At 37.9% G+C, this 15,377-nt stretch overlaps 1 protein-coding gene across 1 annotated transcript in view; it reads left to right on the top strand.

The window, feature by feature from the left end:
- Positions 1-15,377, top strand: part of arnt2 (aryl-hydrocarbon receptor nuclear translocator 2) — a 134,265-nt gene that overhangs the window by 19,290 nt on the left and 99,598 nt on the right. The window contains exon 3 of the mRNA XM_077564434.1: positions 5,968-6,015. Within this exon, the coding sequence (XP_077420560.1) occupies positions 5,968-6,015 (48 nt within the window). The remainder of the gene's footprint in view (positions 1-5,967; positions 6,016-15,377) is intronic.

Here is a 15,377-nt window from a genome sequence, read left to right as displayed (position 1 = left end):
AGTTTGGTCCTAGAGAGCCGCAGTCCTGCATGTTTTCGGTGTCTCCTACCTCCAAACCCAGGTGTTTCAAATCATCAGCTCATCATTACGTTCTGCAGGAGCCTCTCAGCTGTGTTCGAGTAGGGAGACATCAAAAACATGCAGCACTGCGGGTCTCTAGGACCGAAATTGTCTATCCCTGCACTAGATAAAAAAAAAAATAATAATGCAATTGGGATTTTTATTGATCACAAAAAAGCATTTGAAACAATTAACTATTCCATCTTAGTAAAATAAATTAGAACGATATAGGATTCGAGGAGTTGCTGGAGACTGGATAAGAAGTTATTTAAAAGGAAAGGTACAATATGTTAAAATGGGGCAGCAGATATCTGGAAAATTTGGCATTGCTTGTGGTGTTCCCCAGGGGTCCATATTAGGGCCAATATTATTATAGGTACATTAATGACATCTTTAATGTGTCCCGCTCATTAAAACTCATACTTTTCGCGGATGACACCAATATATTTTATAGTAGTAATAATTACATTGAGCGTGTTAGTACTGTGAATAACGAACTTAATAAAATAAAAAAGTGGTTGGATATAAATATACTATAGGCGTCCAAATTGATAATGTAAGTGCGATTACATTTTTATGTGTCATAATTGATAAATAAACTGTCTTGGAAAGCCTATATCAGACACACACAAATAAAATCTCTAAAAGCCTCTCAATTATGAATAAAGTTATGCCTTGATGAGGATTGTCTCCGTACATTATATTGTACACTGGTCCTCCCCTACTTCACATACTGTGTGAGGTGTGGGGTAAAACCTGCCATTGTGCAATAGAGCCATTAGTCATATTACAAAAATGTGCTTTGCGGATCATACACAAGGTTGGATTTCTTGAACACACACATATCTTTTTATTCAATCAAAATTACAAAAATTTAAAGATCTAGTTAAATATAATACTTCAATAATCTTATACAAAGCATTCAATAAATCATTGCCAATTAAACTACAACAGTTATTTAAACTAAAAGAGTTAGTTTATAATTTGAGAGGATATGGAGAGTTTATATTACCCAAATTCAGAATGAATTGCGAACGTTTTTGTGTGTCAGTATGTGGAGTGAAACTTTGGAATAGTCTGGGTATCCAACATAAGAGACTCTAAAATATTTCTAGATTTAAAATGCTATATAAAAACCTGGTTTGGTCACAATATTTCAGAGAGAGGGCCTTGAATTTTAGAAATACTTGGTGCAAGTGTGTCCTTGCTGTTACTACTGTTGCTATTGTCTCTTGCTATAGTTGATATGTTACCATTGGGAGTATTACAAAAAATCAATTTGGCAATATATCGGGATATTACAGCGCACAATTTTCTAATCGATTCAATATGCGGCCAAATTGATTTTTAAACATCAATTTTTTATGGGAATATTCAACAAAACGTCTTACTTAGGGTTAGGATTCACACATTAAGCATGGAAGAATGTTATATTAATGGAACATTAAGCCTTAATATTTTATTTCAGCGCTGTTCAAACATGAAACAGACTGCAACCTGTTTGTTAAATGCAGCGGTTATAAGCCTGAATTTTCATATCAATAAATACATTTTGATACAAATCTTACAGTGTACATGTACAAGTTTACTGATAAGTATTTTCTAAATTTGAGTTAAAAAAATGTTTAATAATCGCAATAATCAATTTATAGATTCGGATTGGGATGAATCGGTATCAAAACGAATCGTGACCTATGAATTGTGATACGAATTGAATCGCCAGGTACTAGGCAATTCACACCCCTAGTTACCATTGTTGGTATGATTGGTATTGGTTGCCTATGGTAACATCACCATTATTAGCACTCAACAATTCAGTTAATGGTAGGTCATGATGTTAAATTGTTAGGATAGCAATACTGTAACTTGCGGGAAGTACTGTATATTTGTGTTTTATAGATTAGAGAGATTTCAGGCTTTTTTTTCCTGTTCATATTATAAAACTACAGTATGAATTGTTTTTCCTGTGTTCAACTGTAAGTTGTTGCCTGCTATAAATAAAAATGAATTAATAAATTTATTTTCTAAATTCAACTGACTCTTTCATTTTTTACAGGCAACATACTTTAAGAGTTCCAATACGAATATGCTATCACTGCTATTATACTGCGCTCGGATGGATGGATGGATGGATGGATAGATGGCCCAACAATTGATTGCATAGTATCTAAAAAAAAAACAACTCATAAGGCTACTTGAGCAACTGAACTACAAACTGCAATGCCAATTAAGTTGTGACGTGTAAATTGTAAATAAAAACAGAATACAATGATTTGAAAATCCTTTTCAACCTTATTTACAAGAATACACTACAAAGACAAGATAAGTTATTTAGTGTTCAAACTCATGATTTATTTATTTTTGTATTTTTTGGGGGAGGTGAATATTCTCTCATTTCTAAACTGATGCTTACAACAAGTTAAAAAAAAAGCTGGGACAGTGGCAACAAAAGACTGAGAAAGTTGAAGAATGCTCAAAAAACACATTTGGAACATTCCTCGGGTGAACTTAAAGCGCAGAGTGTGTTAGGCGTGCGCAAAAGCGCAGGTAAAGGATTTAAATGCAACTCAAATGGTGGGTTTACAAGGTTTACAGTTTTTATTGAACAAAAGGAGCTTGACGCATAACTGAACACTAACAAAAAGCGATGTGACAAAAGGTCAACGTCTACCTACAGAAAAACAAAATAACTAACCAAGAAAGGTGGGTGGAGTACCACGGGAGGAAGATAGCTACTAACTAAGATTAAGAATGAAAACAAAAAGACCTACAACAAGGTACGTACATCAAAAACCAGAACAATCACAGCAGCAGTGATGGGACGAACAACACTGGTGCGCCAGCACTGTGCCGAGTGCGCAAGTGTGAAACCCCGTATCGGCGCGTGTATCGCTTTAATAAAAAAATCACGTGACCGATACAGGAAGTGTGTCGTTTGGATGTGCCGCGCCAAACTGTATTTATAGGTAGACAAACTGTATCAACATGTTGCGTGTTTGTTGGATGGAGATTAAACTGTTTGCTGTTGCTGTTTTTTTTTTTAATTAAATGTGTCTACTCTTTGATAGTAAAAGGTTAGATTTTTTTTTTTGTCAGATAAGTTAACTTTTTATTTTATTGTAGGTGAAGTGTCGGCTCTGCTCCACAGAGTCGTTGGGGAGAACAGGATGACTTCAAATGCAACAGTAGATTCCATAGTTGAAGTCCAAAGCTACCTGGCTGAAAGCAACATACCCAGATCACAAGACCCGTTAGAATATTGGAAAAATAACCAGAGAAAGTATCCACACCTTTATCAACTGGCACTTAAATATTTATGCACACCAGCTTCCTCTGTTCCCTGTGAACGAGTGTTCTCTAAGGCAGGGGAACTGGTGTCCAAGAGGAGAAATCGCCTTGGAGCAATCACACTTCAAAAACTTTTGTTTCTCAATAAAAATGTATGACAGAATCTGTTTTTAGTGTGTTATTACATATGGTTTAAAAGTTTTAACAAAATCCCATACAGAAGTTAAACATTTTACATTTTAACTTTTATTATTTATTTTATTACATACAAATTTGCTATATTTTACAAGCCAACTCATATGAGCATCTAATAAACAACGTAACTCAGCAAGCAAATGGACCAACTGAAATTATACAAAGATGAGATCATATTTTAAGTAAAAGACTAGCAAGTGAATAAATAAAATTTATTAAATTTATATTATAAATATAAATTCATAAGCTAATATTAAGGTTTACAGCATGCACATTTTACCATCTTAATTTCCTTTATGTTTATCTGCAATGATTTTAGATCTACGGCAGAGGTCACTATTGAGTGACCAACACAGTGTCAATACAGTGTCAATACAGTTTGTGTAATGTGTCAATACACTCCTTGAGGTATCATCATCCCATCACTACGAGCAGTACTTACAAGAATCAACAGAAGACAAAAAGTACTACTGGCAGGAACTAGGAGATAACCAGTAAAAGCACGAGAGTAACAAAATGCTGAGGCAATGGCAAGCAGCAAGAACCAATAACTTGGCAATCTTCATCTTGTGAGTCCTGTGTCTAAATAGCCTGCTAATTAGGATTGCCTGCAGCTGAGACACCGGGACTCCGTCCACCGACACTCCAGGAAAAAAAAAGACAGTAAACAAATGACCAGCAGAGGGCAGAACGAAACAAGACATGACAGTGTGTCATGATTTGGTATAAAAGGAGAAATTTTATATAATTCATATTTATTCTAATGACTATAAAGCCGCTCCGTTCCCAGTAGTGTTAATTTCACCCGACATTTTTAAATTCAGCGTCAGTTTTAGTCCAGTTTCAATCACACTTCTTAGTTTTTCCAATAGTCAACCTCATCCCGGCTTTATTTAGTTAACTTTTAGTGGTCTATAAATCTAGCATTTTAAGCATTTAAATCTAGCATTTAATCTTTCCATCTAGTTTAAGTCAACTGTCAATGTTTTATTCTAGTTTAGAAGCAGAGATAGGATTTAACAAAATCACACACACACATATATATATATATATATAAATGCTGTCAGACAATTAAAAATTTTAATCTAATTAATTACAGGATTTTTAAGGATTAATCTATTTTAAACTCATATCTGATAAAGGTCCCCAAATAAAGAATTAGAATTCCAGTACACTACAAATTTGTAATGCATGACTAATCAATTGAATACACCAAGAAGAGAAGAGTGCGTCATAAATGAAATTCAAAAGAAAATGTTTAAGCACATCAACAAACCAATTTTAAAAGATAATCTAAACTTCAATTTTGTTCAAATACATTTACAAACAAGAACAAACTTTAATCTAAACTCCACAAGCTGCGGTCAGTGTATGGATGGCATAAGATGAACTGATAATAAATAGCTGTGGTGGTTTTTGAGCTAAACTAACAAACTGGTAATCAGGAAAAGTTAGAAGGAGAGGTTAACAAAAATCTAAAGCTACAATATCTGTGTCATAACAACTCAAACCCAAAAGAGGAACTGGGGCTACAGTATCAACTCCTCAAATAAAAAACCCACCCCAAGCTAGGTTGCAGGATCTGACAACAGACAACTAACGCCATGTGTCCTTGAGCCAGTTGCTCAAACAAGCTTGTTTACATTTAGAGTATTAAATGATAAGTCAGGCTAGAGCTGAAGCTGCTTTTTTTCTTTTTTACAAAAGGTACAAATTACTGCGTTCTTGTTAATAGTCTTTAGGCTTTGTTCTTTTTATAAATAAAACTTCGCACAATTCTCGAATCGATTCGATATGCGGCCGAATCGATGTTTATGGAAATATTCAACAAAACGTCTTACTTAGGGTTAGGATCACACATTAAGCATGGAAGAATGTTATATTAATGGAACATTAAGCCTTAATATTTTATTTCAGTGCTGTAAAAACATGAAACAGACTGCAACCTGTTTGTTAAATGCAGTGGCTCAGTTATAAACCTGGATTTTCAGATAAATAAATACATTTTCATACAAATCTTGCAGTGTACATGTACAAGTTTACTGATTAGTATTTTCTAAATTTGTGTAAAAAAACTAAATCGCAATAATCAATTTATAGATTCGTATCGGGATCAATCGGTATCGAATCGTGACCTATGAATCGTGATACGAATTGAATCGCCAGGTACTATGCAATTCACACCCCTAATATATATGTATATATATATATACTGCGATTGGCTGGCCACCAGTTCAGGGTGTACCCCGCCTACTGCCCGAAGCCAGCTGGGATAGGCTCCAGCGACCCTTGTGAGGAAAAGCGGTTAAGAAAATGGATGGATATATATATAATGAACTTTAAATCAAGTATATCATCCCCATGAGTGCTGTGGTCTCGTAGTCCTAAAATTGTTAATGTGACTTTCCTGTGGTTCTTTCTCAGAATGGACTTTGATGACGAGGATGGAGAGGGACCTAGCAAATTTTCAAGGTGAGAAAAATGAATGCAGTGATCTTCATTGACATTCTGCACATTTAGTTGCAACCCAGTAGACACTGTTATAAAGTGGGCTACAATTTAAGGTTTACAGAAGATATATCATATGTGTCGCTCGTTTTGCTCAGTTATAGCTACGAATCTTGTAAGTGGATTAATGAAATCATTAAGTCAAAATTTATCAGAAAAGACTTGCAGATACTCTGTTTTATAAATGGTTTGTCTGATCACTTCATAAACCATTTCATTCCATTCATTAAGAGCAAAAATGGTCATCTTTTAATTTTTGTTTTGTATATCAGCTGCCCTAGTGCATTTAAATGTTCTCACCTTGTTTCCCTTCCCCCCCTTTTTATTTGTCGCCTCTAAATCCATAGGTTATAAGTATATTATTCATCAGCAGAAATCTCCACAGTGGTTTCTTGTACGTAAGGCACTTGATGGCAGTGTAGAGGACAAGCTGCTCTGTGCTGATCACAAGAGGAAACTACACTCTTTGTGTTTGCCAGTTGCATTACATGTCTAAAAAAATGTCCACCTATACTGTAAAAGTTTGTCAGACTGTCAGACTCAGTGCAAGTAGGTCAGTGACACATAACGGCCGACTAGTAGAAAGGGAGGAAAAGGTGACCTGTTCACTGTTTGTGTTGTATTGGTGTAAGGGATGATTGTCCATGTAATGGTGACACACAAGCTTGCAGTAACTCATTCACTGACAGCAGGAAATTAGAGATTAGAGTCGGTAGGGTCGATAACGATGCCGATTATTAGTAGTTCGATAACCGATATCTGAAGCCGATATTCATTTTCAGTAAAAAAAAAAAAGGGGGGGGGATACTGGCTTCAAAATTGTTTAAAATATACTGTAAATGCCAATCTTGACTCTGTTGAAATATCATAAAGCATATTTATTGAACAATTTTTTTGACTTTTCAAAATGTAAAATGTTTTTCTTTTTTTTATGTTAGGCAATTGACAACCTTTTAAGTTATATATAATGTATAGAGTGAGAGAGAGAGCGAGAGAGAGAGAGATGCTCAAAAGTTTGTGAACCCTCCAGGCATGGTCAGATTTTTTGCATAAAATAACCTTATTAAATCTTTAGTCATACCCCAATCTACAATGCTGACATTGAAAATAATGGACTTGAACAGAAAGAATGATAATATTGTAATTCATTATTGAGCAAAAGTTGTTGATTTAGTCAGATTTCATAGGTGCATAAGTATGTGAACCTCTCACTTAATCAGACATTGCACCTCCTTTTGAAATGATAACTTCATCCAAACACTTTCTTCAGTCTTTCACATCTACTTTGGGGGAATTTTGCCACTCTTCCTTGCAAAATGCAGCCAGTTGAGAGAGGTTGGATGAGTGTGTAGCATAAACTGCCCGCTTCAGGTCCCGCCACAGTATTTTGAAATAATTTAAGTCAGGATTTTGACTGGGCTCATCCAGAACATGAATCTTGTTCTTCAGCCATTCCTGGGTTGTATTTCTGGAATGCTTTTGATTATTGTCATGTTGCATGATCGATCTTCTACCAGGCTGTAACATCACAAAGGACGGCTTCAGGTTATGTTCCAAGATTTCACAATATTCCTCTGAATTCATGATTCCCTAGATTATGTGGAGTTGTCCAGGTCCTGAGGATGAAAAGCCAGCCCAGAATTGAACATTCTCACCCCCATGCTTCACTCTAGGGTGAAGGTTCTTTTGCTGGTATGCAATGTTGACTTTTCACCAAACATGACTGTTTGAGTTGTGACCAAACAGTTCAATTTTGGACTCATCTGTCCACAGAAGGGACTTCCAAAAAACCTCAGTGGTGTCCAGGTACTCGCAGGCAAAGTTGAGATGGGCAGCTTTGATCTATTTTCTGAGCAGAGGCTTCTACCTAGCAAGCCTTCCATGAAAGCCTTGTCGATTGACTTTTCTTCTGATTGTTGAAGCATGCACGTGTCCCAAATGCAGCAAAAGAGGTCTGCAAATCCCTTGATGTGATGTACGAGTTGGCTTTTTACCTGAATTATAATTTTTTTTGTGGTTCTTGCTGATATTTTTAGAAGGGCGTCCACTTCTAGGCAGGATTGTTGTAATTTTCAGTGTTCTCTAGTTGCAGATGATCTGCTTCACAGTGGAATGTTGAAGCTCAATGTTTTTTTAGATGACTTTATAGCTTTCCCCAGACAGATGTGCTGTCACTACCCACTTCCTGAGATCCCCTGAGATTTCACCAAGGGAAAATATTATTTTCATCCAAATACCTGATTATTCAATAGAATTTTTCTGTAAGATATTTGAATACCTAAATATTATGCAGAACTAGAGGGGATTGCAACCCTCAGTGCTATACTGTACTGTCCAAAATATAAATGGATAATGAAAGAGATGACCTGACACTTGGGAAAGACTGGCCATCGGTAATTTCATGAGTTTCCCAAATGCCCAGGTCATTCACAGCGACAAATCCAATTGCGATGACTTGATATCGGTCGAACAATGAATCGGCACATTGGACACTGCACCACCGCTCCCCGGAAAAAGTTCAGGCTCAGGATTTTTTTTTAACTTTAAGCCATGCATGAGACGCATTGAGGTTGTTGGCAATACCCAGCCCTAATTGACACTCTTTAAAAATGCATGTATAAATATGTTGATTGGCCATGTGCTGTTTTCAAACTGTCACTGAACGCAACCACACTTCACAGACAGACAGATAGTCATACAATGAGGTAAAGTTTTGCATGCTAACAAAGCTGTTGTTGTTGTAACGTGGAATGTGGAGAGAAGGGTCAAATTATGCTTATGAAAAGCAACATTTCCCATGGTAACTCATTTCACCCACACGCACGCATGCACTAATAATGATATGAGGATGACGATGCGTGACATCAATTGCAAAATGAACTTTTATCCCAGTCACAAGTTTAGCCGTGTATATTGTGTATGGTGTTTAAATAGTCAATTGGTGGGAGAGAGATTTGTTTGGAAGATTTAACTCACATTGTAGCGGTCTAGCAAGAAGCTCCAGCATAGCATGCATGCTGCAGGACTCTTAGATCAAACTTTTTTTTTGTTTAAGATAAATCGGTCAAAGCCAAGTATCTTCCAAACAGTGAATACCGGTCACCACTTCCGTCTGTCGTCCGTGAAGCATTTTAAACTGGCCGGAGTGGCCGCGTGTGGAGGACATAACATAGGCAGTTCCCCGCCTCAGCGACATACAGCTCTAATATGGTAAACAACGGCGTGTCTCTCTCTCTCTCTCTCTCTCTCTCTCTCTCTCTCTCTCTCTCTCTCTCTCTCTCTCTCTCTCTCTCTCTCTCTCTCTCTCTCTCTCTCTCTCTGTCCCTCTGTCTCTCTTTCCCTCACTCTCTCGCTCGTCTCTTGCTCCTTCTCTCATCGTAGGAATTGTAATCCCTCGAAATAATCACCATTTTTAATAAATGTACCTGTAATAAGATTACATGTTTTTTTTCCCTGTACTGTAACGGCATTCTGAATACGCAGTGTTTCCCACAGATTTGAAATCTACTTGGGTGGGTGGCCTCCCGGGGGGAGAAGGGTGCGTTTGCTGGGGCGGGAAAGAATGCGGTATCAAGCATTCTACCATGTGTTTTAAAATGGCAACTGGAGTAAAATAGTGAGTTCAGTTGTACTTTATAATTCAACTATTTAATTTATTTAACTCACGGTACTCATGTTATTCGTTGCTGTGCACTTTAATAGGCATTCACAATCCATTCACACCGCGGCGCTGCGGCCTCCCAGTTTGTTTTGGTGGATCGCTCCAATGCAGTGGTTGGATCCTCCCAGAATGATGGCAAGCCCCGACGTTTTCTTGCTTCCTCACCTTCCAATCCATGGATTAATTGATGTGGAATTATCTTGCGGCTGCTCTATTCCCATGTACAACTGCGTAACTGATAGATTGCAGTTTAAAATGTGCCTTGTAAGCATGTCTCGACTTTAAGCTGATGCCATTTACGGAATTCCGCCGGAGTTCGAGTCATCTCCGCGGACTGCGCCCGGTCTCTAGACATCACCAAATAGGTAAACAAAATGAACTACAGGAGACATGAGGTCACACTGCAATCTGGCGTTTCATTAGATTTTTTTTAATTCACTTTCTCGTTCCATCTCCACATTCGAATACATACAGTGACAACTCTCTTCTGCCTTCGCTGCCGCCGCCAATATCCATGCCCCCACCCCCGCAGTCCCAACACAGGCCAGCAGCCAACCAAGAACGAGCGTGAACCAGACCACCAATCAGAAACGTGCGTTGGCGCAGCAACATTTGCCCGGAAGCTTGGCTGGAAGGAAAACATCTCTGGAACTCGGTGCACACATAAGAATGTCTGTGGGTTTGGGGGCGGCTGGGGCTGGGTTGTCGTTAGTGGCCGGTGTGGATGGGGGTCGCTGGGGTCGTGGGGGGAGCGGGGGCTGTGGGCTGTGGGCTGGTGGGGTGCCTGGCGGGCCTGCCGTGCCCTGTTTTGCTGCGTTGGGCTTGGGGCGCAGGCCGTGTTGGGGTGGGGGGCGCTCCTGGCTCCTGGGTTTGCTCCTGCGGGGCCCGGGGATTGTGCCTTGGCGCTGCCGTGGCCTGGGGGGGGTTGTGCTTGCTCTGTCCTGGCCGGGGTCGACGGCTCCCCTCTTTGGTGGAGGTTTTCATGCATGCCAGATCCACCATACCAGCATCTATCGAAATTCAAACACTATCTGCTTCTTCCTCTGGTCGTTGAATCGGTGGAGGCTGATGTCTGTGGATCTCACTCTGCTTCATCTATCCTTCCTTCCTTTCCTCAGTCTTTCCTTTGGTCTCTTGAGTTCTCCCTAAATTGTTGGAATTTAGATGTTTCTGTTATTGATGAAAAATTCTGGTTGGTAACCCGGTGGTAGTAGGTGATGTCTGGTCGGTGCTGGATTTCACTTTCCTTTCTTTTCTTTGATCCTTCCTCGGGTCTCCTGACAACCTCACGACACTAGCTGGATTCTGAAGTATTCGGTTTAGGTGAACGGTATGGGATTTTTAATAGGTTTTAGGTGGATTAATGAGTACACACTCACACGCACGCACATATGCACACACACACCCGCACATGCATACACTCACGCACATACTCACGCACATACAAAAAAAAGAAGAAAAAGAGAGACAAAGAGAGAGAGAGCAATGATGATGACATGTCAAATTGGTATGATTACCGAATGAACAATACTAAGCTCTCTTTAAGTTATTATTATTATTATTATTTTAAAAATTATGGGGGTTTGTTTTATATTTTTCCTTGCATTTTAATTGTCGTCAATTATATTTGGGTTCTCAATTTTGGCCAGTCCTTGAGTCCTGTGAGTAGCAGCGGTCAACTGTAGTGTGAATATAAAAGATGTTTAAATTACAAATTTAAACCAATTAGAATTTTAAACTGATCTAATCGGCTTGATTGTGATAGGCCCATAATTAGTATTTTATGCATGATCGGTGATCCCCTTTAATGTCATTATTTGCCCGATCGATTAATGATGTAATTGATCGGATTTGCAAAATAGGACATAATGGCCAAAACAACCTCGTGCTTGTGTGCCGTGGAGCGGAAGCAGAAAGGCTTTGCGCTGAGAGGCAAAAGTTCCACCTACGCGCCCTCGTCCATCCAATCATAAAGTAATAGCCTTCGTGTATTTTTTTTGGGGGAGATTGATAAAAAGTCTGAAAGACAATTTATTTATGTCAAATAAAAGAAGTACACCGATATCTCCTACTCCTGAACAGTACTGTATTTAAACAGTAAACATTACCTTACCGAAACAACTGAGAACGACTGAACACAAATGCCGCCCAAAAGAAAATCATAATCTGCATACTACAAGCTGCAAATAGTGAACCTTCAATGTGTTAGCATATCTTACCTATTCAAGCTGTTCTCTATTCTTTTAATAATGTTATGACTTGCCTTCCAAGATGACGTAATGTTTGTTTTTGGTCAAGTAGTTTGTAAAATTATCCGCCAAAAATGAGACTTATACTCGAGTGCGATTTATGTTTTTTTTTTTATTATCTAATTTTGCATTTTTGGCCTAGTGCGACTAATACTCTGGAGCGACTTATAGTCCGGAAAATACGGTAAGTAGCATTAACTTCCAGCGATGCACATTCAGCCAATCACAAATGCAACGAGCAGGAAGGCATGTTGTATGAACGAACACGTAACTACAGAGACGCTCTAAACTTATACAAGAATACCATATAAACTATGACCATATCGAACGTTGAGTTGAGCTATTCTCACAAGGGGATTACTGAGAAATGAAAGTCAATGCAGTTTGCGTAGATAGGCGTGGATTTCTGCCGGAGCCAAACACAAAGCATCCTGTGCAGATAGTGGACAAAAAAAGCCAACTTAGCCTGCAGCAACAGAATGTAAAGCAACATAGCTGGTAAGTTAAGCGTATGGATGTGTTAAAAACCAAGATATCAATAGTATATAGCATTAGTTTAAGCAAAACCTGAATGACTTTCATGCATTTTTTCGATTAATGCCAGAAAAAGAGGTGAAAACATTACATGTTAATATTTATTGTTTATCAGCATTTTTGTAAATATAATTTTATAGTTTACTTTTATCCTTATATGTATTTAATCGGTTGTCAATTAGATGTGGAATTGAGCTATGACAGGGGTTAGTTAGACTGTAGAGTAAATATACAAGTTGTTTAACTAAATAGTTCTCCATCTTCTGATTGAATTGGAGATAAACAGGTTTTTTCTTAACTTGCTGAATTACCCCAAAAATCCTCAACGTATAAAGCCTTTTTTTATTTATTTAAAAAAATATTTTTATCAAATAAACAAGTTATTTAAATAGACACACTGTGCCATCTTATGATTGGATCGGTGATCAGAAATCGTTTCTTTTAAAACTCACTAACCGGCAATCATGATCGGCCCCAAAAATGCTGATCATGTAAACCTAGTTTAAATAGATATATAATTCCACCTTCTGATCGAATCATTGATCGGCAGGGTTGGGAGAGTTAATTTTAAAATGTATTATATTACAGTTACAAGTTACCTGCTAAAAAATGTAGTTAGTAACTAGTGCTGTCAAAGTTAAAGCGTTAATTGATTAATTAATCACAAAAAATCATCGCAATGATCATGAATTAACGCAGATTAATTGCACTATTAATTTTGACAATAGATTATCCTTTAACGTGACAGCGGAGGGTTCCGTTTAAGGTAGCACCAGTTGTGTTTGAGCAATAAACATAATTTCATGCATTAAAGTGAATTTAATGAATGTTTGCGTATCACATTTAGAATATTTGTTCATGTCAAAATATCGGGGTCATTTTTTTTCCATTTAAAAATTTTGCAAGTAATTAACAGTAAATGTCAAAAGAATTAACACATAACCGATCATCTTCAAATTTGGCAGGAAAAAATGTAGGTAAGAAAAGCCTTTTTTATTAGGTGATTAATCGTGATTAATCAAAATTTTAAAATGAGATTAATCTGATTACAAAATGTAATCATTTGACAGCTCTATTAGTACCAAGTACCATAATATTAAAGTAATGTAACAATTACTTTGGATTACTTTTGGATTACTCCAATACCAAGTATGCTCATGAAGTCAAAATAAAAATAAATATCACCACGATTTATATTTCTATACAGTGCGCCCCTGCTATTTGCAGGTGATAAGGACCCGGGCAGCCTACCAATAGCAAAAATCCTTGTATAATTGGCAACCATTTAAATTCATGTAGAGTATAGATATGGTGACTGACGGACGGACGGACGGACACGAGTTTAGCCATATTGTGAATTGGAGGATATTTGTTCGGATGATGCAATTTACATTATGGCAGCAGCTAGCAAGAAGTTCAGCTTAGCATGCCGCAGGACTTGACTCTCATCTAAAACTTTTTCTTTGTTAAACATAAATCGGTCCTTCAGCAGGACGTATGTTCCAAACCGTAAATACCGGTCGCATACCTGTCAACCTCTGCCGATAACTGCCCTTATAAATGATTATGATTCCCCTTACAAACCCCAAAAAAACCTTACAAACACCGTACGACGCATGTTTACTCGCGGTAACCAGACAGTGTAATAGAAATAACAAAGGTAATTTGCATACAAAGTCTTTTATTCAATTTAAAAAGTTTACAATGCAATAAACTGTGCCTTCAGTGCTTCCTATTGTAAGCCAATGTGCATGATTTAGCAGACTTTATCTGCTCTAATGAGGGTCTCACTTGTGAGCAACAGTTGTCACAGTTCAATTTCATCTGTAATAAAGAAGTAAGAGTGTCTGTTCCCATTGTCTTTCTGTACTCTGTATGAATTTTCCTCACATGGCTGAAAACCCGCTCGCTATCAGCATTACTGTGAGGAAGGCTGAGTAAAATTAGATACATCTTTCTCATCAGTGGAAAGCGATCCAGCCCCAAACCAGTTTTCATTTTGAACACATGAGGCCAAAATGTCTCTGGACGAATTGGTTGTCCATCCTGACTTTTCTGAGGGAGAAGATCATCAGGTATTAGTTGATAGTCTTCCCATTCATCTTTTAATTGTTCCTGATCAAAGTCTGGTGTAAACCTGTTTGCAAGCTTAACAATACTTGTGTAATCCAACATCTCTCTCTTTCTTGGGTCCAACACCACCAAGTCACTCAGTATTGTATTCTCAAATGGAAATTTTTGTATCATTTTAGTTACAACAGCCTCGTAGAAGGAGCGAACAGAGGAAAAAAAAGTTGCTTGCATGGCTGGTGTGATGCTTTGCCTGATTTCATCCTCCTCATTGGTGTCTTGGAAGAGGGCCCTGGTGCCCAAGCCAACAGCAAGCCTGCTATCTTCATGCTGCAGGCATCTGTTTGTATAATCAACTGCCAGCAGGCTATCAGCAGATTTGACATGTTCCATTTGCACAAATTTCACCAAGAGTTTCTTTAAGAGTCTTTCCATTTCTGGTAGCAAATCTCCAATCATACATGCCTCTGTTTGGAACACAATATTGAATTGATTTATTTGAGGCAGGATGAAGCTGAGGAAGTGGAGTGTGAGGAGAGTAACAGGGTCTTGAAGTCGATCATGGATGCTTTTCACTTTACCTGCCCTTTCAACATCCGCATGGCTAGCAAAGTAGCTTTTGAGTGCTTCGTACTGAGACAATGTTCTTTCAACCACTTTTTGCAGAGACAACCATCGTGTCGGACAATGCTTTAGGATTTTTTCTTGCTCGGAATTTGTAAAGTCCTGAAACTCTTTAAAATCCTCAATTCGTTTGGAACTATTTTTAAAAAAATAAAATATATCCACCAGCAAGTCATCTATGTTTACTG

The sequence above is a fragment of the Vanacampus margaritifer genome, chromosome 4, assembly GCF_051991255.1.
Source record: "Vanacampus margaritifer isolate UIUO_Vmar chromosome 4, RoL_Vmar_1.0, whole genome shotgun sequence".
Taxonomy (NCBI): Eukaryota; Metazoa; Chordata; class Actinopteri; order Syngnathiformes; family Syngnathidae; genus Vanacampus; species Vanacampus margaritifer.
This window is presented reverse-complemented; position numbering and strand designations above follow the sequence as displayed.